This window comes from Boleophthalmus pectinirostris, unplaced genomic scaffold, assembly GCF_026225935.1.
Source record: "Boleophthalmus pectinirostris isolate CB_2022bp ecotype Guang Dong unplaced genomic scaffold, ASM2622593v1 HiC_scaffold_22, whole genome shotgun sequence".
NCBI lineage: Eukaryota > Metazoa > Chordata > Actinopteri > Gobiiformes > Gobiidae > Boleophthalmus > Boleophthalmus pectinirostris.
The window spans coordinates 39,297,171-39,322,205 of NW_026571190.1; the positions used below are offsets into that span (position 1 = coordinate 39,297,171).

A 25,035-nucleotide genomic window follows, 5' to 3' on the forward strand; every position below is an offset into this window, starting at 1 on the left:
AAAGTTTAACATGAACCATCTCCAACACGAAAGAAACACAGAACAGACTCACCATCAGCAGAACACCCCTCTGTCACAGAAAGAACACTCATATTCCACTGAGTCACTGTGTCCTTTAGTCTGACAAAAGTTGAACCGCATCAGCGCACAAGGAAAGAGCTGTTGGTTTTTTTTGAGAGCTTAGTTTATGCAAATGAGCCATGTGGTTTTAAGTTTCATTTCTGTAAAACGTAAACAAATGTGCTCAAAGTTGTGTGGACAGAGAAGACTTGCGGACACAAAAACAAGCCAGTCCTCACTCTGCGCTGTCGTGCTCGTCTTAAAATCCAGTCTTACGCTAAGTAAGAAATTAACCTCGTCGTCGGTCCACGAAAAGACTGTTTTTACACTCGCCATCTCCCTCGGCTCAAAATCAGCTGCTGCAACTTCTGACTTCGTTGTTTTTACTGCTCACGTGACGTCGGGACATCGTGAAGACGTGACACCAGCCGATCACGTGAGGAGCGTTTCAGGCGGTTTCGCGTTTCTGTGTGGACGGGGAACGCTTCGATTGCGGACACAGAAACGACGTGTCTGGACGCAGATCGTTTCCGATACGGTGATACGCGGATCCGTTTTAGTGTAAAACGAGGTCATAATAAACTGAGCCTTTAGTCTGACAGAAGCCGAACTGCATTTTTGAGCTTTTAGTTTATGCAAATGAGTCATGCGGTTTTACGTTTCTTTTCTGTAAAATGTAAACAAATGTGCTCAAAGCTGTGTGGATAGGGAAGGATTGTGGACACAGAAGCGACGTGTCTGGACGCAGATCGTTTCCAATACGGTGATACTGTGATTTGTTTTAGTGTAAACGGGGTCTTAAAATCCTCTTTTCAAACATGTTTTACCCTTTCACAAAGCAGCTTCACCCCAAGTGCAACACAGGATATTTTTAGTTTAAAAACACACAAAAAAAACTGTGATAAATGCACACATCAGCCTTTAAAGGTTAGTCCAGCCCTGTTCCCTGTCCGCGCCAGCCAGGTGTGTGTGTGTGTGTGTGTGTGTGTGTGTGTGTGTGTGTGTGTATGTGTGTGTGTGTGTGTGTGTGTGTGTGTGTGTGTGTGTGTGTGTGTGTGTGTGTGTGTGTGTGTGTGTGTGTGTGTGTGTGTGTGTGTGTGTGTGTGTGTATGTGTGTGTGTATGTGTGTGTGTGTGTGTGTGTTACCTTGGAGGGCGCGTGGATCCAGATGGTCGGGTTGAACATGATGTGGTCACACAGTTGTTTGAGCAGCAAGATGCCGTTGGGTAAATTACTCAAGTACCGAGAAAACGCCAAGACGATGTCCAGGACCTGACGAGTCACGTGGAGCTTCGACGACTGACCAGGAGGAAGAGAGGAGGAGAGGAGGAGAGGAGGAGAGGAGGAGAGGAGGAGAGGAGAGAGGAGGAGGAGAGGAAGAGAGGAAGAGAGGAGGAGGACAGGAGAGAGGAGGAGAGAGGAGAGAGAGGAGAGAGAGGAGAGGAGGAGAGGAGGAGAGGAGGAGAGGAGGAGGAGGAGAGAGGAGAGAGGAGAGAGAGAGGAGGAGAGAGGAGGAGAGGAGAGAGAGGAGAGGAGAGGAGAGGAGGAGAGGAGGAGAGGAGAGAGGAGGAGAGGAGAGGAGGAGAGAGGAGGAGAGGAGGAGGAGGAGAGGAGGAGGAGAGGAGGAGGAGGAGAGAGGAGGAGAGGAGAGAGGAGAGAGAGGAGAGAGGAGAGAGAGGAGAGAGAGGAGGGAGGAGAGGAGGAGAGAGAGGGTGAGAGGAAGAAAGAGGAAGAGGAGAAAGAAAAAGGTCAGAGGGCAGAGGAGGAGGAGAAAGGAGGAGAGGAGGAGAGAGGTAGAAAAAGGAGAGAGGAAGAAAGAGGAGAGAGGACAGAGGAGGAGAGAGGAGAAGGAGGAAGAGAGGGGGAGCGGAGGACAGAGAAGTAGAGAGGAGGAGAGGAGGAGAGAGGAGCGAGGGCAGAGGAGGAGAGAGGAGGAGAGGAGGAGAGAGAAGGACAGAGGAGGAGAGGAGAACAGAGGGCAGAGGAGGAGAGGAGAAGAGGAGAGGAGGAGAGAGGGAGGAGAGAGGAGAGAGGAGGAGAAGGAGGAGGAGAGGAGGAGAGAGGGGCAGAGAAAGAAAGAAGAAGAAAGAGGAGAGAGGAGGAAGAAAGAGGTGAGAGGGCAGAGGAGAAAGGAGGAGAGGAGGAGGGATGAGAGAGGAGAAGAGAGGGCAGAGGAACAAAGAGGGTGCAGTGGAGGAAAGAGGAGAGAGGGAGAAAGAAGAAAGGGCAGAGGAAGAAAAAGGAGAGGAAAAAAGAGAAGAGAGGGAGCAGAGGACGTAAAAAGTTATTAAAAGTCATGTTAAGTATAAAGAAGTACTTTTACTACCAGTCAAAAAGTTTGGACACACTTTCTAATTTCAGTTTGGTCTTAATTTCCCTGGAGATTCTCACTGGAGCATCAAAACTACGAACAAACCAACACAAAATATGGAACGTAACAAACAAAAAATATAAAATCTTGTTTTAAGATTTTAGAACAAATAAAACCGGCCGCACTTTGCTTTGCACTTTTGTCGTTTCTTGACCCTGAAGTGAAAAGGCCAAGGTTTTCTAACGGCGTCGACAAAGCAAAAGGTGGACGCTTTGAGGATCTGAATATAAAAAATTGTTGATTTTATTTCACTTTTTTTGGATGTAGAAAGTTGTAAACAAAAAGAAAAAAAGCCCAGAGTAAAGAGCGTGTGTCCAAACTTTTGACCGGTCGTGTGTTTTGAATCACATTTGCATGATTCTCTCGTGCGTTTCGTCATTAAAACTGCGAGTGCTCAAAGCGTAATGACGTGGAAGTTGATTTTTTTTTTCATATTTAAAGGTGCACTGCGTAACTTTTCTGGTTGGACGTCCGTCACATTGACATTAAACAAATAAACCTTACATTTATTTAATTAGAAGTGGTTTTATAGCTCAAAAATACAGAGAAAAACAGACATTCTGACTGCGAGCCGGGGTCGCCTCCCCACAGATCTGACCTGTAACTTGGTCTGGTTTAGTCTCCATGAAGATAAAAAAGGTTTAATGTCACACTGGCCACGTTTACATGATGTTTAGACCTGGTTTAGACCTGGTTTAGACCTGGTTTAGACCTGGTTTAGACCTAGTTTAGACCTAGTTTTTTTAGACCTGGTTTAGACCTGGTTTAGACCTAGTTTTAGACGTTTAGACCTGAGACCTGGTTTAGACCTGGTAGTTTAGACCTAGTTTTAGACCTAGTTTAGAACCTGGTTTAGATCCTAGTTTAGATCCTAGTTTAGACCTGGTTTTAGACCTGGTTTAGACCTGGTTTAGACCTGGTTTAGACCTTTTAGATCCTAGTTTAGAACCTGGTTTAGACCTGTTTAGACCTAGTTTAGACCTGGTTTTAGACCTGGTTTAGATCTAGTTTAGATCTGGTTTACACCTTTTAGGTTTAGACCTAGACCTGGTTTAGACCTGGTTTAGACCTGGTTTAGGGGTGTCAAACTCAAATTCACAGAGGCCAAAATTAAAAACTGTGACTAAGTTATGGGCTAAACTAAATATTTACTGAAAAATTTGCATGTTTTTTCTTCTTTTGAGATATATAAAGTTAAACCTTTTCTTATTAAAATAAATATTTAATAATAGTTTTGCTTAAACATTGAATCCAGAACAAACAAAATATAAAATAATAAAAAATAATTAAATAAATAATGTCTCTATAGTCTATCTGTAAGTCGGCGAGCAGCTTTAATACATATTTGATGTGATCCTCATGGGCCAAATATAATGATATCATGGGCCAAATTTGGACCTCGGGCCTGAGTTTGACATGTCTGATTTACATGGTCTTTTTAAAGCAGAATTTATTTTTATTCAGACTTAAAACTCTCATGTAAACGTGGCGACTGTGAAACATTCCAGACACAATCACATCTCCATGGAGAAAAGCACTTGACGGACGCTCCACCAGAAAATTTACACAATGCAGCTTTACGATCAAGTCCATTTAGAGGTGTGACGCTGCAGCTTAAATCAAACTCCAAAATATAACAAGTGTATTTTTTTATTTTATTTTTTTTTTATGTTTAGGACTAAATATTCAGACCTGTGCAGTGTATTATTTGTCATTTCATTTTTAAAGCAACACTGTGTACGAGAAAACTTCACTCAGCTGAAGTAAAGAGGAGGTATTTTACTTCTGTAAGGATTTAACCAGTGTTGGGAAGTTTACTTAAAATGTAATCCCCTACAGATTACAGATTACATACCCTAAAATGTAGTTTGTAACGTAATCCATTAAATTACTTAAAGTGAGTAATGTAATCTGATTACTTTGGATTACTTGATTTGCTGTAGAGAAGCAAAGACGAGGAAATCTTCACATAAGAAGTTTTGTCTGATAAAAGAAAATAAAAAGCCCAGATTTTACTGAACCAAATTAAAAATATTATTGATAGAAAAGGAAGAGACACGTCCACACAACATGATTTAGTCCTGTTAAATCCTGTTTGAGACATGGTTTAGACCTGGTTTAGACCTGGTTTAGACCTCCTGGTTTAGACCTGGTTTTAGTCCTGGTTTTAGTCCTGGTTTTAGTCCTGGTTTTAGTCCTGGTTTTAGACCTGGTTTTAGACCTGGTTTTAGACCTGGTTTTAGACCTGGTTTTAGTCCTGGTTTAGTCCTGGTTTAGACCTGGTTTAGACCTGGTTTTAGACCTGGTTTAGACCTGGTTTAGACCTGGTTTTAGACCTGGTTTAATCCTGGTTTAAATTAAAGAGCCATAAATTTTTTGTGCAAACAGCATTTCTTTCAGACGGAACCTCAGAACCTTCAAGGTGTTCTGAAGGCTCAATAAAAAATACTGAATTAATTTTTGTATTAATATATTTTTTCAATATTTTTTATTCATTGAGTAATAAACACAACACGAGTAATAATTTCTAGATCATTGTTTTAAACTTGGACTAATATTTCTTGGAAAACAAAGGGTTAAAATAATGGAATGGAAATGGACCAATCACAGTTTTTCTTCCAGTTGTATCTGGGTAAATCAGTGACTCCTCCTGCAGCGCTGAACTAAACAAACACCTGCAGGACCTTCGGTGGCTGGAACAAAGACTCGTGCAAGTCAGTGTGGGGATGAGTTTGAGATTGACAGTTGTCTTAGCCAATCAGATTTCATCGAGTTATGGGCGGGATCATAACACATCATCTTAGGGCGAATACTAAGAGCATAATGTAAGTGAGACCGCAGCGACGAAAACCGCACTGGACACCTCTATTTGGACGCCTCAGGTGCGTCTGGAAGAAGGAGAACAAAGAGAAAGACACACGAGGCGGCGCCTGCTGCCCACGGAGGCTCGGACACGCTGCATCTCATGTGGTCAGAAAAAAAGTGAAAAAAAGTGTAAAGAAAAGACGTCAAACTTAAAGAAACTCTCGCGGTGGACTTTTTCAAAATAAAAGCCTGTGAACAACAGACGTTTACAATAAAAAAATAAATAAACAATAAAAACTGCGTTAACAGCTTTAAAATAACTGTCGGCGTTAACTCTTTCCCCCATGAAGACGACATTTGACGACCCCCCTGTTTCCTTAATGACGACTTTTGACTCCTCCGCTGTATCACTAAAGACGAGATTTGACGACCTTTAGAAACAGGCTCGGTTTTTCACATTTAAACAGAGACTGCGATAGGTGGGGCCACACTACAACCCACACTAGACTGACCAATAGGATTCAAGGATATGTTTTCGCAGATTTTTTCAAGTTAATCGAAATAGTGACGATGTTTCCGGAAAAAACCAACACGAAACACGCCAGTCGCTGATTAAAATATTTCTTTCAGTCTTTTTTTCCAAGATGCGATGTATAACAGAATCGCTACAGAAAAAAGCGCTCATGTGGAGCTCTGCACTCGAGAAAATAAACAAGATGACAAATACTGGACACCCACTGACGGGGAAGAGTTTAATTATTATATTATTATATTATAATAAGCTAAATTAGTTGAATAAGTTAAATGGAAAAAAATTAATTAGGTGCACACAGGTGAACAACAGGTAAAAACAGGTGCACACTTGGCTATACTGTATCTGGTGATATGAAATCTGTTTAAATACTTTGACAAAGTATATTTTTTTTATTTTTTTATGAATATAGTACTCAGAACATGCAGATATCAGATGCTGAATGTAGTTTTTTGTTTTCGAGTTTGCACCTGACCAGGTAAACTCTCATTTTCAGTGAGCTGTTATACACCTATAAATGAGTTGAATCACATTTAAACATCCATAAATGAAGAGTTCAGAGTCTAAGGTTTCCAGAGATACAAATATGTCTGTGTTACAATTAAGTTCATAAGTGTAAAAATCATTTATAATCACTCGTGGAAGTCTGTTTTCTTTTATGCAGTTATGCTCTATGGGTAGAACTAGTAACACATGTATGGGTTGTTCCTAGTCGGCGTCCAGGGGGGAAAGAGTTAATGAATGAATTAGTTAACGCAAAATTAACGCGTTAATGTGCGCGACCTAAAAAAACTAAATAAAACAAAAATAGTACATTATAGTGAGGGCCCCAAACTCAAGTTCGTCTAGTGCCCCCAAACTGCTGACTCCACCACTGATCCCAGGCTCCAGAAAATGTGTTCTTTAAATCCAATTTGTGTTTTTTATTGAGTTTTCAGACTTTTTATGACTATGGTACTACAGTATCTGCTGAAAATTCCGTCCAACTGTACTTTTTAATATTGCTCACGTTTAATGATCGTTCTTATCTCGTTTAATCACTGGGCCTCGAGGAACAAATCTGACAAATGAATAACAAATAAAGGACTTTGGACCTTGAACCGGCAAACATGAATAACACCTCCAGAATACTGTCGCTGTCGAGTATCACCTCCACTCCTCCACAGTGTTGCTTTAAATCCGTTTTTATCAACAGTTGAATCAACAGTTGCATGCATCCTTCTCACTTTGCACTTTACCTGTTCGTCAGACGGATTTTGTGAATTTACAAACTGTGAAATTAAGATTAGAATAGAAGTCACCATTTTTGGGGAGATGCATTTTCCTAATATTTGTTTCACTGGCAACAGAAAAAAAAAAAACTGACTGCATTATAACTGTGATGATAGAAAATATATAGGCTTTTAGGTCAGATCTTGTTTGTCAAAATGATAAAAAATCAGACACTAATTGACACTAAAACTAAAAACTAGATACTATTTTTTTTTAAATCCCATTCACAGGATAGAAATGAACCTTTCCTGAAGATTTAGAATGATCTTGAGCTGTATCAGAACAAGTATAAAGTATAAAATAAAGTATTAAATATAAGGGATTACACAGATATAATGGGAATAGAAAAGAAAGTAGTATTATTTAACAGATATTATGGTAACAGATCAGAAAATGGTGTAATATGGGGCCCTTTAATGTTGAAAATGACACTCTATTATTTAAAGAAAGTGTATTTTAATAGTCATTGTGCAATCGTGATCAGCATTGAGTGTTTAGTATTAGCATTTAAAATCAAAATACCATAATTTCCGGACTATAAGCCTCAACGTCTTTCTCACACTTTGAACCCTGCGGCTTCATAGCTCTATTAAAATAAATAACTGGGGGGTGTTTCTGTTTGTAGCTGCCTCCACTTGACGTAGTGACAAAATGAAAAAAATCTCCTGGGCCGAGACAGGATTTTTCTCATATTAATCAATGTAATCACAAACTGCTCATGTTCGTCTGACAGGGCACCTACAACTTTCAAAAATGTCCGATTTTGTGACGATTTTTACCTATTTTTAGATCATAAACTTTTCCTAAGCTTAAAATCCTTCAGTTGTCTTAAAAAAACGCTTTATAATCGTTAATCGCTCCGGCTCCGCTCTGATTGGTCAAGTACTGTATTTTCCAGGCTATTAGTCGCTCTGGATTATAAGACGCACTGTCATTAAATGGTCTATTTTCGAACTTTTTTCACAAATAAACCACGTGGGACTTTAAAGGAAACCCAACAGTGTGATGGGTGAGTGGTTTTGTTTGTTTGTTCGTTCACGGTGACTCTGGGCTTTGTTCAGTTGTGGCGTGTAGGGAGGTGCTGTCCGGGACCAACGGATCGGTCGCGATGACTCAATTGTTCAGTCGTGTCTAGAAGCGGCACGTTGCGCTCGCTTTTTCGGTACGTTCCTCCGTTCCTCGTCGGCGTGGAGTGACGAGTGTGTCTGTGGGTGTGTGTTTGCGTGCGCTGCGGCTTCGTCGTTTACTGAATTCGTGGATTCGCGTATGGGGCGCTCTGGATAGTGCGGAAAATATGGTAAATATCAAAAGTTACGACGTGGACACCTGCGGATTATAGACAAATGTGGCCTATATATGTAACATTTTTTCTTTTTTTTTTCTTTTAAAATTTAGTTGATGCAGCTTATACTCAGGTGCGCTCAATAGTCTGGAAATTACGGTAAGAGTTTTTAGTATTATGTCAACACTCGTCACATCAGGACTTGTGTATGTTTCTTCTTTTAGTATTAGATAACAGCTCTTTTCCGGCCGAATCCGTGCGTCTTTCTCACCTTCTCCAGACTGTACCCGATCACCAGGAAGCCCTTGCACGCCAGCACCTGCTCCTGCATGGCCACCGAGTTCTTCAGCAGCTCCATGACGAAGGACAGCAGGGTGCAACTGAAAAACAAAAGCACAGCAGATGAACGCGAGTGTCGGCCCCTCCCATCCGTCCGCGAAGGGCACGTCCCACAATGCACTCTGACCGAGCGACGGTGGACGGGGCGCCGGACTCTGCTGCGTCATCTCGAGGACGTCACGCTCGCGCAGACCAGCTCCACGTTAAGATTTGAAAATGCAAGTCTAATATATGAAACCGAAAGATCACATTTTACTTATTTGTGTCAAACGCTTTTCTCTCGTTTTGTCCGGAATGTTTCACAGTATGGCATTAAACCGTTCTATCTCCAGTGTCGGGAAGGTGACTTTTAAAATGTAATCCCCTACAGATTACAGATTACATACACCAAAATGTAGTTTGAAACATAATCCATTAAATTACTTAAAGTGAGTAATGTAATCTGAATACTTTGGATTACTTGATATTGTCCTGGATTTAGTCCTGATTTAGTCCTGGTTTTAGTCCTGGTTTTAGTCCTGGTTTAGTCCTGCTTTTAGTCCTGGTTAGTCCTGGTTAGTCCTGGTTTAGTCCTGGTTTAGTCCTGGTTTAGTCCTGGTTTAGTTCTGGTTTTAGTCCTGGTTTTAGACATGGTTTTAGTCCTGATTTAGTCCTGATTTTAGTCCTGGTTTAGTCCTGTTTTTTTGTCTTGGTTTAGTCCTGGTTTAGTTCTGGTTTAGTCCTGGTTTTAGTCCTGGTTTTAGTCCTGGTTTAGTCCTGTTTTAGTCCTGGTTTAGTCTGGTTTTAGTCCTGGTTTTAGTGGTTTTAGTCTGATTTAGTCCTGATTTTAGTCCTGGTTTAGTCCTGTTTTGTTTTGGTTTAGTCCTGGTTTAGTCCTGGTTTAGTCCTGTTTAGTCCTGGTTTAGTCCTGGTTTAGTTTGGTTTAGTCCTGGTTTAGTCCTGGTTTAGTTTAGTCCTGGTTTTAGTCCTGGTTTAGTAGTCTGGTTTAGTCCTGGTTTTAGTCCTGGTTTAGTCCTGGTTTAGTTCTGGTTTTAGTCCTGGTTTTTAGTCCTGGTTTAGTAGTCGTCCTGGTTTAGTCTGGTTTTAGTCCTGGTTTTTAGTCCTGGTCCTGGTTTTAGTCCTGGTTTAGCTCAAAATATGAAAACAGGAAAATCCGTCTGTGTAATCCATTTATTTCAACAAAGTAACTGTAATCCAATTCCCACTCACTGAAACAGTAACTGTAACTGAATACAGTTACTCATCATTTGTACTCTGATTACATAACTCTGGTACATGTAATCTGTTACTCCCCAACACTCTCTATCTCCATGGAGACCAAACCAGACCAAGTTCAGGTCAGGTCAGGTCAGATCTGTGGAGAGGCGATCCCGCTCACCGTCAGAATGTCTGTTTCTTGAGGCATTTTTGAGCTTTAAAACCACTTGTAATTGAATAAATGTAAAGTAGATCTGTGTAACGGTTCATGTATTTGTGCTGAATCGTTTTGGAAAGTCCCGGACTGAAACTGTTCAGCATGAGTGAATTTGTAAAATTTGTGTGTGTTTTCATTCCGCCACTACATGAGCAGCTACCACGGAGACTCGGCTCTTTAATATTCATGAGGAAAGTCGTCCGTGTTTGGAGTGTCAGTGTTTCCCACAGCGCTTTATAGTTTGAGCGGCCGTCTTAACAACAGCTGTCCCCCGTCTTGACTCCGAACTAGGGATGGGCATGATTAGTCAATTAATCGATAATTGATCATTAAGAATTTCATCGATTACGTTCATTTTAATCGACAAACTGAATGTAGGTTGCTGTGACCAAACAGGTGTGTACATGTGTCTCTGCATCAGAAGGAGCGAGACACAAACAGTGGGTCAGTCTGTAACGAACCGAAGCACAAATGTGGATTTAACGATGATTTGTACAAGAAATTCCACACTTTCCGTTGCGTTCGGGACAAGTGTGTGAGTCCATGTGCACAGTGTATAAAGCAGCACATATGTTTCTGTGTCCAGTGGGAAAAAGTTTTGCCAGGTGAGAGTCGCTCAATGTGGATGACGAGGCCCCGCCCCCCTCCCCCCGTACGCTGTCCTGGTTTTGACAAACACAAATCTGGTCACACTGACCTGTATTCACCTGAGTCATGTCTTTTAATCCGACAGAAATTGAACCACATCAGCGACACAAGAGCTGGAGTTTTATCTTCACTTAGTTTATGCAAATTAGTGATGTGGTTTTAAGTTCTGTTTCTGTGAGATTTGAACAAAACTGAATTAAACACATTATAATGTCAAACGGGCTGATGTGGCTCTAGAGTCGTTACGGTTTATATGTCGTAAAGTTGAATTTATTTATGCAGATTAGTAGCAGATAGTAATAATAATGATGATCATTTTAATATAAAAACGTTAATGATTAATCGATAATCGATCGTTAATTCTTCCGACGATCATTATGAAAATTTCATCGAATGCCCGTCCCTACTCCGAACCACGTGAATTCTCCCAAAACTACTGTCGTTGCTGGTTCTCGCTCTCGTCTTTCGCCAGGACAGAATCTCTTCCCTCTCCACCCCAAACCCACGACCTCTGTCCTGAGTGAAAGTGGATTTTCAGCCGCTGGGGACGTTGTAACTGCAGCAGATCTGCTCTTACTACAGACAATACGGACAAGTTGGGTTTTTTTGGCCAAAAATATGAAGATTGAGTAAAACTTCATGCTGGAACTGTTAGTGTTAGTGTTAGTTACTTTCCTGTGGCTCAGAGACTTTAAAGCAGCTCTGCTTGTACAAGTGTCTCCATGTTCGATCACCAAAGTCCATCTGTGACATGTTAGTGTCATATGAACATCTCACACTCTGAGGAGCTCAGGGACCAACTCCTGCTGGTGCCCAGAGTCACGACTAAACAAGGGGAGTCAGAGTTTCAGGTTCATGCAGCTAAAACCTGGAACAGTGTGAGACAGACTCTTCTGTGACGCTGTTTAAATCTAAACACAAAACGGTTCTGTTCAGCTGCGTCTGACTGAAAGGTTTTCATTCCGCACTCTTCTCTCTAATTTATGTGATTAATGTCTCTCTCTTTTTAATTTTATGATGATTATTTATGTTTTGATTAGTTTTATTGTGATTTAAATTTTTTCTTATTCTGTAAAGCACTTTGAATTACTTTGTGTACGAATTCTGCTCTACAAATAACTTCCTTGGCCTTGAAAAGTTCTGTTTACAAGGAATTTATATATTTTTTAAAATAATTTTATAATATTTCATACATTTCTTTTTTATTTGAGAATATATTTATTTAACTTATTAGTATTACCAAGCAGCACTTTGCATTTATTTTATTTTTCCGTTTGTATAATGTTAAAACGAATTGTTGGTTCAATAAAAACACAAATAAACAACAAGCAAATGATTTTGGATTTTGTTCCCAAACTGTACGGAAAATGAACCGAACCACAACCGAGTTATGTACCGAACTGTGATTTTTGTGAACAGTTACACCCTTAGGAGCCGTTTAATGTCACACTGTGGAACATTCCAGACAGAGCGATGACATATCCACAGAAACAAACAGATGACGAACCCCCAAACGAAAACTTACATAGTGCATCTTTATCTGTACATACACAGGGTCAAAAGTATCATATAAAAATCAACTTAAAATAAAATATTAAAAAATACATTTGAAAATATAGTTTAGTGCAAAAAGGAAAAACACTGAGAAGAGTAAAACGGTGTGACCTTGTTATAGAACCAGGTCGTCTATTTACACTTCTGCGGTGACGATGTTACACAAACTAAACCAGACCACAAAAGTACACAACCTGTCAAAGGTCTGGACACACCTCCTCATTCAGCCTTTCTTTATGTTTACTACTTTACACTTTTTATACACACACGCGCCGCAAAAAACTAAATCTAGCCACGTTAAGACGACTTGAATTAAGGAAGTTTTATCATGATTTGAGTAAAATTCACTTGACAAGTAAAATGATCGACCAGTGGAACAAGACTTTATGAAAATGCATCTTGCTACACTTAAAATAAAAACAACAATCGTTCGCATTTTACTTGTCAAGTTGAATCGACTCAAATAAAGTAAAATGTTCTTAATTTAAGTCATTAGATATTTCTTTTCGCAGTGTAGAAAAGAGCAAATATATGAAGCCAGATCTATGGAATTATGTAGAAAAGAGAAAAAAAAGTTAAATAACTCTAGTAAATATTTTGTGTATTTGCTGTATATTTATATAGTGTGTGTGTGTGTGTGTGTGTGTGTGTGTGTGTGTGTGTGTGTGTGTGTGTGTGTGTGTGTTTGTTTACCACACAGATGTGTCCAGTTGGTTAGTGCCCGGTTGGTGAAAGTCGAGTTGTGCAAACAGAGGGAACAGGACCTGCACTCCTCCAATCGAGTGAATCCCACTCTGCACCGAGTGAGTCACCACGGCCTTCACGTCCTGAACACAAACACAACACACAAACAGATCAACACAAACACACACACAACACACAAACACACACAACATAACACAAACAGATCAACACACAACATACAAACACAAACACAACACACACACAGACACTCTGCACCGAGTGAGTCACCACGGCCTTCACGTCCTGAACACAAACACAACACACACAGAGATCAACACACAAACACACACACAACACACAAACACACAACATAACACAAACAGATCAACACACAACATACAAACACAACACACACACAAGACACTCTGCACCGAGTGAGTCACCACGGCCTTCACGTCCTGAACACACAAACACAACACAAACAGATCAACACAAAACACACACACAACACACAAACAGATCATCACACAACATACAAACACAACACAACACACAACACAACATAACACAACAGATCAACACGCAACATACAAACACAACACAACACACACACAAGACACTCTGCACCGAGTGAGTCACCACGGCCTTCACGTCCTGAACACAAACAACACACAAACACGACACAAACAGACCAATACACAAACACACACAAGACAAACACAAGACATAAACACATAAACACACACATAGATACTAGGGTGGTCCAATTTTATTTTATTTTTTAGATTCTCTAATTTAGAAACCTGCATTTGGTTTCATATCTGGCCAAAATATTTGAGTGAAAATTTTATACAAATTAATATTTTAGAGTTTGCTCAAGACACTTGAAAATTGCCTATAAGAAATATCCTAAAACCCAGTGGTGAACCGTGGACCTGGACCCTGGACCTTCACCAGGACCAAGTGCTGCTATCATGACATCATTTATTTAAAAAAACTAAATGAAGCGAATCACACATTCACTTACTTTATGTATGTGTTTAATAATCATTAGCTGCTGTTTAACAACAACAGATGGATGGATCTGCGGGCACCGAGCTCCAGCCCGGCCACGGGCCTCGAGCTCGGCCCTGCCTGCGAGCTTCGAGCCTCCGCGGGCTCTGAGCTCCACAGGCCCCAAGCTCTGGTTCTCGGGTCTTTCTCTTTCTTCTCCTCCTTTCAAACGCCCCTGGCGTCCAGAGCGTTTTTGACGCTGCAGTCTCGCTTATATTTACCCTCACAGGGAATTTGCGAAGGCCCAGCAGATGTCGTGATATGATCCCACCCATAACTCAAAGAAAAATGACTGGTAACTGTCAAACTCAAAATCATCTCCACACTGACTTGAACACAGCCACCAAATCAAGAGCCTCAAAGAAACACATGGTGCTGGTGGAGACAAATTCCCTGATCTGCTTCCCTTCATAATCTGCTGGATTAAGGGCGTCACGTCGCTTTGGTGGAACCTCTGAACCTTCCTTTTCCATCAGCTTCTTCTGTTCTTCAGTCACACTGGAGTCGAACAATGTCAATCCAAACATTTCTTCACTCAAGTACCAAAGATTTCGACTGAAAGATGTTAAACCTGCTTTAAATTTTTAAGGAAAACCAAATCATCTGCAGGAGCTTCAAAACTTCATGCAGAAACTTCACACAGCTTGAGCAACCTCTAAAACATCTCCTTTTTCTTCCAAATTTCTTCCTAAATCATCTTTTGGACGCTAAAACCTAATGCAGCGTTCTAATCGAGGTTTTCTGAAACTCGGATGACTCCTGAACAGAAATCACATCATTATAAGCAATAAAGTTTTTGCTGTTCATCTAACCAGCGATTTTGAACTTTATTTGTTTGTACTTTTTGTGTCACACCTTTTTGCAGTTACCTATACCTTGAAAATATGCAAATAAACAAACAAACTCATTCTGAAATTCTAATTCCAGCAGCTGTGGCGCATTAGTCCGTTCAGCTCAAACCTTTTTGCACCTCTGTGTTCATTATCCCAATTACAAAAAACACATTTCAGAGTAGTTTGTTTCATTATGTGTGGAGGCAGTTTCAACATTTACCACATTAAAGGTCTTATATTACACAAAATAGACTCTTGTGAGCTTTCAGTCATGTTATAATGCTGTTCCCTCCTCAAAAACAGACCTTTTTTTTAGCTTTAGTTCAGTAGAGATCGGCAATTCCAAGAGCTGAAATTAACCAGATGATTCTAGTGAAGGTTTATGGAGTTTAAAAACACAGTGGAGGCTTCAGGCTGATTATTATTTATTACGCAAAACGGGGGTAAATGTTCTAAATGTGGTAATGAAGTTTAGTACCTTTCCTTGCCGACGGTACTTGTTTTTGTTCCGTTTTGTTTTTATATTGTTCTATTGTTATATTGTTTTACACTGGCTTTTAAAGGTGCATTGTGTGACTTTTCGGTTGGTTTGTTTCTATGGAGATGTCGTTGCTCTGCCTGGAATGTCCCACAGTATGGCATTAAACACTTCTACTTTACACTTATTGAATTACAGGTGGTTTTATAGCTCAGAAATACATAGAAAAACAAACGTTCTGACTGCGAGCAGAGTCGCCTCTCCACAGATCTGACCTGTAACTTGGTCTGGTTTGGTTTCCGTGAAGATAGAAAGGTTTAATGCCACGCCGTGAAACATTCCAGACAAAGCAACAACGTCTCCATGGAGAAAAAGCATTTAACAAACCCTCCACCAGAAAACTTACACAATGACCCTTTGATTCAAGTTGATTTTCTATAGTTTTTATTTGTGTTCTTAACCTTGTTTACATTTTATCGGTTTTGTTAAGTACTTCGGGGCATAGTGCTATAGAAATAAACCCTGACACTGACCATGACCTACAATATCAGTGTTCAAAATGTACAATAAAAATAAGTGACAAAAAATAAATAAATAAAAACACAGTGAAGCACTTCGTTTTATTACCACATGACATCACAAGTTGGAGCTTCTCTTTTGGCTCTTGGTGAGGCCGGACGATTTTTCTTTACTCTCCTGCCCCTTATCTTCCCCGCTTTGCTTCTTCGTCTCATCTATTCTAGTGTCTAGAGTTTTAAACTTTTGAGAGACTCTCTGCTCTGCTCTTCCGAACCTAAATTAACTATCGATTTGATAAGTTGGACTCTCGACGCACTTGATATCTGATCACTGGATGTGACTAAAACCTTCAAATCAGGCAAGAAATCTCGGGGTAATAATGGACTCAGACTTGAACTTTAACAGCCACATCAAATCAATAACATCTGCAGCCTTTTACCATCTAAAAAACATAGTAAAAATCAAAGGTTTACTGTCTAAATCAGACTTGGAGAAACTTATCCATGCGTTTGTCTCCAGTAGGTTAGATACTGTAATGTTCTGCTCACTGGTCTCTCCAAACGAGCTGTGAGACGCTGCAGAACATCCAGAACATCCAGAACATCCAGAACATCCAGAACATCCAGAACATCCAGAACATCCAGAACGCTGCAGCTCGGGTCCTGACTCGAACTAGGAAGTACGAGCACATAAGTCCTGGTCTCAGGTCTCTGCACTGGCTCCTGTGGCTCAGAGACTTTAAAGCAGCTCTGCTTGTACAAGTGTCTCCATGGCCGAGCACCAAAGTCCATCTGTGACATGTTAGTGTCATATGAACATCTCACACTCTGAGGAGCTCAGGGACCAACCTCCTGCTGGTGCCCAGAGTCACGACTAAACAAGGGGAGTCAGAGTTTCAGGTTCATGCAGCTAAAACCTGGAACAGTCTGAACATGTGAGACAGACTCTTCTGTGACGCTGTTTAAATCCAGACTCAAAACATTTCTGTTTAACTGTGCAAATAACTGAAAGGTTTTCACTCCGCACTCTTCTCTCTAACTTATGTCTCTCTTTTTAAATTTTAATTTTAATCTTTATGATTGTCAGAATAATTTTATTATCCCATATTTGCTAAAGAAGAATCAATTCATAACTACTTCTTTCGATTTTCAGTTATGATTTCATAGTCGAGCAATTATATATTTACACTCGGAGGTAATGTTATTTTAGTCGTGTATTTCTGCGTCATGATTAAATAGAAGTGAGAGAGTCAAGGAGGAGGAGTCCCCACTGTATGAATCATCACCAGCCAACAAATGTGCTTGCACTGCCTTATCGTCAGGATATGGGGCAATTGCAGTGGTGATCAGTTTATTAAGTAATTCTCGAATACAGGGAATACAACAACATCCACACAATGTCAATAGGGCGGCAAACATGGCTACAGAGATCAGCGCAGAGGAGACAATGGACTTGTATTTTCCAAATACATCCATCCAGTCATCCCACATGGACTGGTCAACACCAGACTGCTCTTTAAGGCGCTTGTTAAGGGTCCGTAGGCCTTCAATGGTCCTAGTCAAGCTACCATCAGATGCAGTGTTGTTAGGGATGAAGGTGCAGCACTGGTCACCAAAAATCTCACACACAGATTTCTCAGCGAGGAGCATATCTAATGCGATACGATTTTGAGAAAGTTGCTGCTAATTGCTCATGCACCGCCTCAAATCCAGCCTGGGTGTAGTTGCCTAGTTTTTGAACATTATAATGGATGTAGTTAATTATTATTTATGTTTTGATTTGTTTTTATTATGATTTTAATGTATTTCTTATTCTGTAAAGCACTTTGAATTACTTTGTGTACGAATTGTGCTGTACAAATAAATTTGCCTTGCCTTACACCCATCAGTGACATTTATGAGGAGCGTTGTAGACGAGGGGCCTCCAGGATCATGGACCCTTCACACTCCTCCCACCACCTGCTTGTTCCTCTGCCTCTGGGAGGAGACTGAGGAGCATTAAAGCCAGAACATCTCAGCTGAAGTTGAGCTTCTTCCCTGAGGCTGTCAGACTTTTGAACAGTGCACACAGACTTCCTGCTTGGACTGCCTCTCTCTCTTGCCACGTTTTTTACTTGTTCTTGTTTATTGGAACTGCTAAACGATGTTGTTTTGATGTATTTAATAGTGACGGGCAAATGAGTCGGAGCTCCGGAGCTCGTCTCGTTCTTTCTGAAACAAATTGTTCAGAATCACTGCCTCGGAGCTCGTCTCGCAGCAGCCGCTCACGTGACCAAAGTGTGGAAGTGTCGGTCCCTCCTCCTACTGCTTCACTCTGTGTGTCAATCGTTTCAGTGTATCGACGCGTTTCATTGGCTCAGCGAATGTTCCGCTCTGTGATTGGTTCAGAGTGTTCAGTGCACTTCCATGGTTTGACGAACGCTAAACTGCTACAGTATAAAAGATGCACCAATATTTCTTAAACATGTTGGGTAGTGAGGAGTATTGTGTGATGTTAGTGGTGATTTTGGCGACTTTTGGCATTTGTTTCATTTTCGATGGCGTCTACAAGTGGAAAAAAAGGATCCATGGTTTGGGATCACTTTGATCTAATTCCACCAAACAAGGTCACACCTATTTTCTTATTTACAGCTGCTATTTCTGTTTCTCTTTACATATTATTTTAAATCATCATTATTATTGTTGTTGTTAGGTACAGTGTTGCTCTGCACACAAGTATTTTCTTACACTAACAATACTTCATCAGTGTCGAGACACCTGTGTGCCATGGGTTAAATTTGTCCACTAGAGGTCAGTGTTTCTCCAAACCTCAGACACGTCGAAACATTTGAGACAATATTGCGACTGAGGTGTCAATGCTTCACGAGGCTCCATTCGCCCATCACTAGTATTTACTTTTTAATATTGCTTATTTATTATTGTTTTCATCTCTTTCTGGATCACTGGGCCTCGGGGAGCACATTTCGTTCTGTCGTGTGTTTCTCTCGCATGTTTGAACGACAAAATAAAAGAACCTTGAACCTTGATATTTTTTTTTTTCGACGAGGAACGCAGGTTCAGGAGGAAACTGTTTGCCCCAGACCGTGGAGGACATAGAAGACATTTAACTATTCGGAACCGTGATTACAGGACTTTTGCTGATTGGATTAGACATGGACCAGATTTTTTGGGAAAATTCGAATTACTGAGGCAGCTGTTCAAAGCCCGGAATGGAAGCACTCGAACTTTGGAGATGTAGACAGACTTATAATAAAGTATTATTCGAACATGTGTGAATGAAATAAACACAACTCCAGGTCTGTTTTTGAGGAGGAAACAACATTATAACGCGACTTAAAGCTCATAAGAGTCAGTTTTATTGACTGTTAAAGGCGTAGTTACCTGTAGCATTAGTGCGTGTGGAGAGTGGACGAAGATGGAGGCGTTCTCTTTGGGCGAGGACTCGAGGCAGAGCTGTGCGTCCGTGGCTCTGGGGTTGTAGCTGAAGGCGATACACGAGGAGAGCTTCCCGTCGTACAGAAGGGTCTTGTGGTGCTCCGCAAACAGCAGGTCGCTCTCAGCTTTGTGCTTGAACGTGCCCTGAAGGTGGAGAAAAAGAAGAGGAAGAAGAATGTTAGAAATATGGGCGCATAACAATGTATATTTGACCTTTTTCTTATTGTCAGTGCTGAGTTAATTACAACTAAACATTTATTAACTTGGTCCCACCTCTGATACTGTTGTACTTTACTGCGTGTGTATCACTGCCTGTGGGTTTGGTGGTCGGTCTTGTACTCTGTTTTTAGCCCATTTCCTGCTCGCTAAAGTGCACAGAATGATCGACTATCACACGACACCAACACTTTCACTTCACTAACATACTGAATTATACTGTTTATACCGAATTATATTATTTATTCTGAATTCTTCCTGGAGGTTGTGTCGTTGAAGCACAGACTTATTTTGAAGCCTGGTACTCGACCAGTGCTAAAGCAACAACAGCTTTCCGTTTGTTGTCCACGTTTTTCTCCAAGACGGACACACGAAACATAATAAAACGGTTGAAGCGTGGACGTGACATCATATCCGACATCCGAGCGGGAGACGGATGGACAAACGAACGCAGCATAAAGGTGCCGGGGTTTGTGCGTTAAACATTTGTGAATGAAACAAAACACGACTCGAAGTCTGTTTGTGATGAGGAAACAACATAATAACATAAATTTTAAAAAAATAGCGTAATATCCTCCATTCATTTGTGTCCTTTATCGTGGACACTGAGTTCACCCGTCTTTCTTTTAAGGGTTTTGAAACAGACTCTTAATGAGAGGGACTCGGTTCCTCTGCCTAAACAGGGATGGGGGATTATAGAACACGATCATGTCCAGGATAAAAAACAAAACACTTAATAGGAGTTAGTTTGTGACTGCACTATGATAAAAAAATTTAAAAAAGAAATTAAATGGGAGTCTAAAAACGTTTTGAGGCAGCTGTAGAAGCTTGTCAGAGATGTTGGTCATCGAAAAAAGTTGTTTTTGTTGGTTGTTTACTTCAAATGGACTTAACACCAAAACGTCCACGGTGTCTATTACATGTTAAAAAATTATAAATAAAAATAAAATGAACAAAATCTAAACGCTAAGGTACGACGGAGTATAAGGGTCAGATTAAAAGAAATAAGAATTTTGGCGCTACGAGAATAAAGTCGTAACATTTCGACATTAAAGTCATAATATTATGAGAATAAAGCCGAAGCCAGAAAAACTCGTAATTTCACGAGAATAAAGTCGTAAGTTTACAGGAATAAAGTCACAATTTTACGAGAATAAAGTCGAAGTTAAAATAAAGTTGTAATATTATGAGAATAAAGTCGAAGTTAAAATAAAGTCGTAATATTATGAGAGTAAAGTTCTAATATTACGAGAATGAAGTCGTAATAAAATCAAAGTCAAAGTGAAAAATGCGGCAGAAGAAGAACCTTGTTTTTCAATATAAAACCAAAAATAAGAAAACCAACTATTTTCTTCATTATTTGCGCCTCCGGACTGAACCAGGCCTAAACCAGGACTAAACCAGGACTAAACGAGGTCTGAGACCAGGACTTAGACAAGGACTGAGTTAGGGACCAAGACTGAGACCGGGATCAGACAAGAACTGAGACCAGGACTGAGACCGGGAACAGGACCAGGACTGAAAAAGGTTTAGTCCTGGTTTAGTCCCGGTTCAGTCCTGGTTCAGTCCTGGTTCAGTCCTGGTTCAGTCCCGGTTCAGTCCCGGTTCAGTCCTGGTTCAGTCCGTATGCGGCGCATTAGTCCCGCATCACATTTTAAAGTCACGGAAACACCATTTCCCATTTCCGTGACTTAAACCAGGACTAAACTAGGACTAAACAGTTTTCAGTCCCGGTCTGGCCCCGGTCTCAATCCTGGTCTTTCTGGTTTGGTTCCGGACCTGATTTAGTCCTGATTCAGTCCTTGTTCAGTCGAATGAACGAACGATACACAGATTCTTCTCCTTTACAAAATGCTCCAAATTCTCCATTCTCCACTCGTTCACACTTTCCAAGCAGCCGATATTCTCATAATACTACCACTTTATTTTGACTACGACTTTAATCTCATAAAATTACTACTTTATTCTTGTAAATTTACGACTTTATTTTCGTAAAATCATGACTTTATTCTCGTAGCGCCAGCATTTTATTATTTTTTTATCTGACCTTTATACTCCGTCGTACTGGTTCATTTACCATCAAACATATAGAAAAATCACACACAAATATATATTGCAAAACACTTTTTTTCTTCTTCAGGTCCCAGGAGGATATGGACCTTTTAACAGAGATTTAAAGGTGCACTGCGTAACTTTTCTGGTGGAGGGTTTGTCAAATGTTTTTCTCCATGGAGATGATACTAGAAGGTTTCACAGTGTGGACCAAACCAGACCGAGTTACAGGTCAGATCTGCGTGGGTGTTTTTGAGCGACAAAACCACCTCTAATTGAATAAACGTAAAGTTGAGCAATGACCGTATCCATAGAAACAAGCATGTGACGGACCCCCCCCAACCCAAAAAGTGACACAGTGCGCCTTTAAGGAGTCGTACCTGGTAGCCTGGGCCCAGCTGATAGACGGCGAGGATGTGAGCGGCACTGAGCGCTTCAGAAAACAGGTAAACGGCCCCCATCTGTCCACAGAACACTCGGTTGGCGTCCGCCGTCTCCGAGGAGCCCAGGAAGCACTTATCAAACGTCTGCAACCGTCAGGAGGAAAAGAGATCAGCGAGAAGGTCGGAAGAAGAAAAGAGCGCTGGACTTCAATCACACGGTTTCATGAGTTAAAAAAGGAAATACGTTTTAGTCAAACGTTTGGACACTTTTAAATTCATGTTTCTTCTTCATTTCAATTGTGGATTTTCAAGGAAAACATCAAAACTATGAACAGACCACAGACTGTATATAAATGGACATACAGTAGCAAACCTGCAAGTTCCAAATGAACAAGGGCGTGCTTCTGGCTCCATCGACTCTGGCTTCAATTTGCTTAGTAATGAAAAAACGTTGCCTCCATCTCTGTAACTGCTGCTGTCAGGTTTCATATTTTGGTCTGAAAATGTTCGTATTAACCCGCTCTACATGATCCTGGTGTTTTTATTTCGTGTTTTGGTTAATAAATCAATTTCTATGCCTAATATGGAACTCAGCTCCAAATTTTGAGCCTCATTTGACTGGAACTGAACGCTGAACGTCCAACTCCTTTAGTCCACTTCTATTATAGTGATATGTAATGGACACATAGCAAACTAAAAATAAACTAAAAATAACTAAAGAATTGTTTTAGACCCTTTGCTTTGATCACTTCACACTTTTGGCATTTCTTGAGGCACAGCTGTGAAGTGAAAATCATTTCAGGAGGAGTGCTACTTGGATGTACAGAGATGATGCAAAATTGTCTTTTTGGTGCTCTTCATTGTTAGCCTGATTCATCAGCCGGTTTCACTTCGTGGAAACCGTCTGACCGTACCCGCCTTTTTTTTATTTAACGAATCGCTGCCATCTGTTCGTGACGTACGTAATGTGCCGGAACGCTCAGTGGCATCCAAGCAAGTAACTGTTGGCACCACAGCAAACAAAGCAGAGAGTGAACATGTGTGTCAGTGATCATTGTCGTTTCTGCAAGACGAACTTGCAAATTAAAGAGGCAATAAAAAATGCAAAGTTTGTATTTGACAAAGGAAGTTCAAAGGAGGACAGAGTAAACAGTCTGCTCTTGCAACTCGGGTTGGTTCAGCTCTTCACTGATTGGCCGGTGCACGGTCTACAACTTCCAGGGTTCTTACAAACCGTATAGTGTTTTCTGATTCCTGACTTAGTCGCTGGAGAGAAATCAAAGTGAGTGGAATAAGAGGGTGTGTCCAAACGTTTGACTGGCCGTGTGTCTAAAATCACTGTTACTTACATCACTGGTGCTGACAAACCACGAGATGTCCCCGAAAGAGGCGAGCTCCCCGTTCACGTAGCAGCTGATCTCACAGTTCTTCCAGCGGTTGTAGACGTGGACCAGAGACACCATGTACCACTGAAAAGACAGAGACAGTTGTTTTATACACTTTTTTATCCATTTTATCTCTAGTTTATTATTTTATCTGTAATTATTGCTTCTTGATGCATTGTTTATTTCAATATTTATAACTGATTTGGGAGTTTTCTTAGGGCGCACTCACAGTAGGAATTTAGAGTCATGCCGTGCTCAAACATGATTGCGTAGGGTTCTGAACGGAACTTCTAGCAGCTTCTACATTGAGCTACTCTCACCTCGCAACCTGTGCACACGGCCTCCCACTTGTCCCGACCAGGACAGAAAACGGAGAATTTCTTGTACAAGTCATCGTTAAATGTGCATTTGTGCTTCGGTGTGTGCAGACTGACCGATTGTTTGTTTCTGCTCGCTCCTTCTGAGTTACAGATGCTACAAGAGACGCTCAGTTTAATGGCAATAATGAAAGATCATGAAAACCGGGACATTTGCATCACTTAAAAAAAAACAAAAAAAACCCGGACACCCAGAACAGGACGCAAAAAACTGACATGTCCGGGGAAAATTTAATTTAATCTATGACGCCCGAGGTTCATTATGTTAGAAATTGAACAACTAAAACGATTTCATAAAGGAAACAACATTGACTTTTACATTAGAAAACTGTGGTGTCCAATGGGAGCAGACGTCACCGTAAATTTCATCACACCAAAGAGCTCTGTAGCACATCTCGCAAGTGAGTAGCAGATTATTTCCGCCAAAATTTGTACCAAAATTATTACACAGTAACCGAATCCTACATGTGTCACAGATTAAGAAAACATACATCGGAAAACAAAGTAAACAGCGCAGAGCAGTGGACGTTTGCGTGGTTAAAAGCTCTGAAAACCTGAGAGAGATAAGTTAGAAAAACAGATCTGTCAGCATTTGTCAGACTCTCTCTAATTCAGTGTTCAAGTCTCCCAAGAGCCACGAGTTCCTTTTATACAACAAGGTTCAAGATTTATAGGAAGGATTTAGCCTGAACACAGCTGATAAATCACGACGAGAATGAAGTACGGAGCCCGGAGTCGGATTACGGCGCAGTGATCCGCTCTGGTCCGTGCGCTGCCGTTCTTACCTTTTGCGGCTTGAAGTCGTATTTGACACAGTGCTGGAAACCTTTGCCCTTGGACTTCAGAGAGGTGACTATCAAACACCCGCCGACGAAGTGTGCGGAGTAGCCCAGGCCTTTACTGGTGCGGAAACTGCAAAAAAAGAAAAATACACGTGTTTATTTCAACTGTTAGAAAAAGGGAGTTCCAAGTAAAGGTACAAATGTTTCAAAATCAGAACAGAAACAAATTTCCTCTTTCAGATTTACACTTCGCAGCTTTGTCCTCAACATTCCCTGGTGGTGTGATGCTAACTGTAAGCACTGCTCTGTCTGGGGTTTGCTAGACTTTAATCTGACCTTTATTTTTACATAATCTGACCAAAAAGAGCTGGTTTAGTTGGAACTACAACAGGAGATTTGATTTTTAAACTCCTAAAAAGAACCACAAACGCTCGGACTGATCACAGGCTCCAGAAAATGTGCTCTTTAAATCCATTTTCTATTTTGTCTCCAGTTTTCAGACAATCATACCATTTTTTTGACAGTGTTTGTTAATCTGTGCATTGTGTCACCATGGTAGAGC

The 25,035-nt window shown here is 40.8% G+C and overlaps 1 protein-coding gene across 1 annotated transcript in view; it reads right to left on the reverse strand.

The window, feature by feature from the left end:
• The window catches only part of lrba (LPS responsive beige-like anchor protein), a 702,007-nt gene that overhangs the window by 562,883 nt on the left and 114,089 nt on the right, over nt 1-25,035 (reverse strand). Inside the window, 7 exon segments of the mRNA XM_055158186.1 lie at nt 1,207-1,359; nt 8,594-8,702; nt 12,971-13,104; nt 19,225-19,422; nt 21,927-22,073; nt 23,279-23,398; nt 24,477-24,603. Of these exon segments, the coding sequence (XP_055014161.1) occupies nt 1,207-1,359; nt 8,594-8,702; nt 12,971-13,104; nt 19,225-19,422; nt 21,927-22,073; nt 23,279-23,398; nt 24,477-24,603 (988 nt within the window).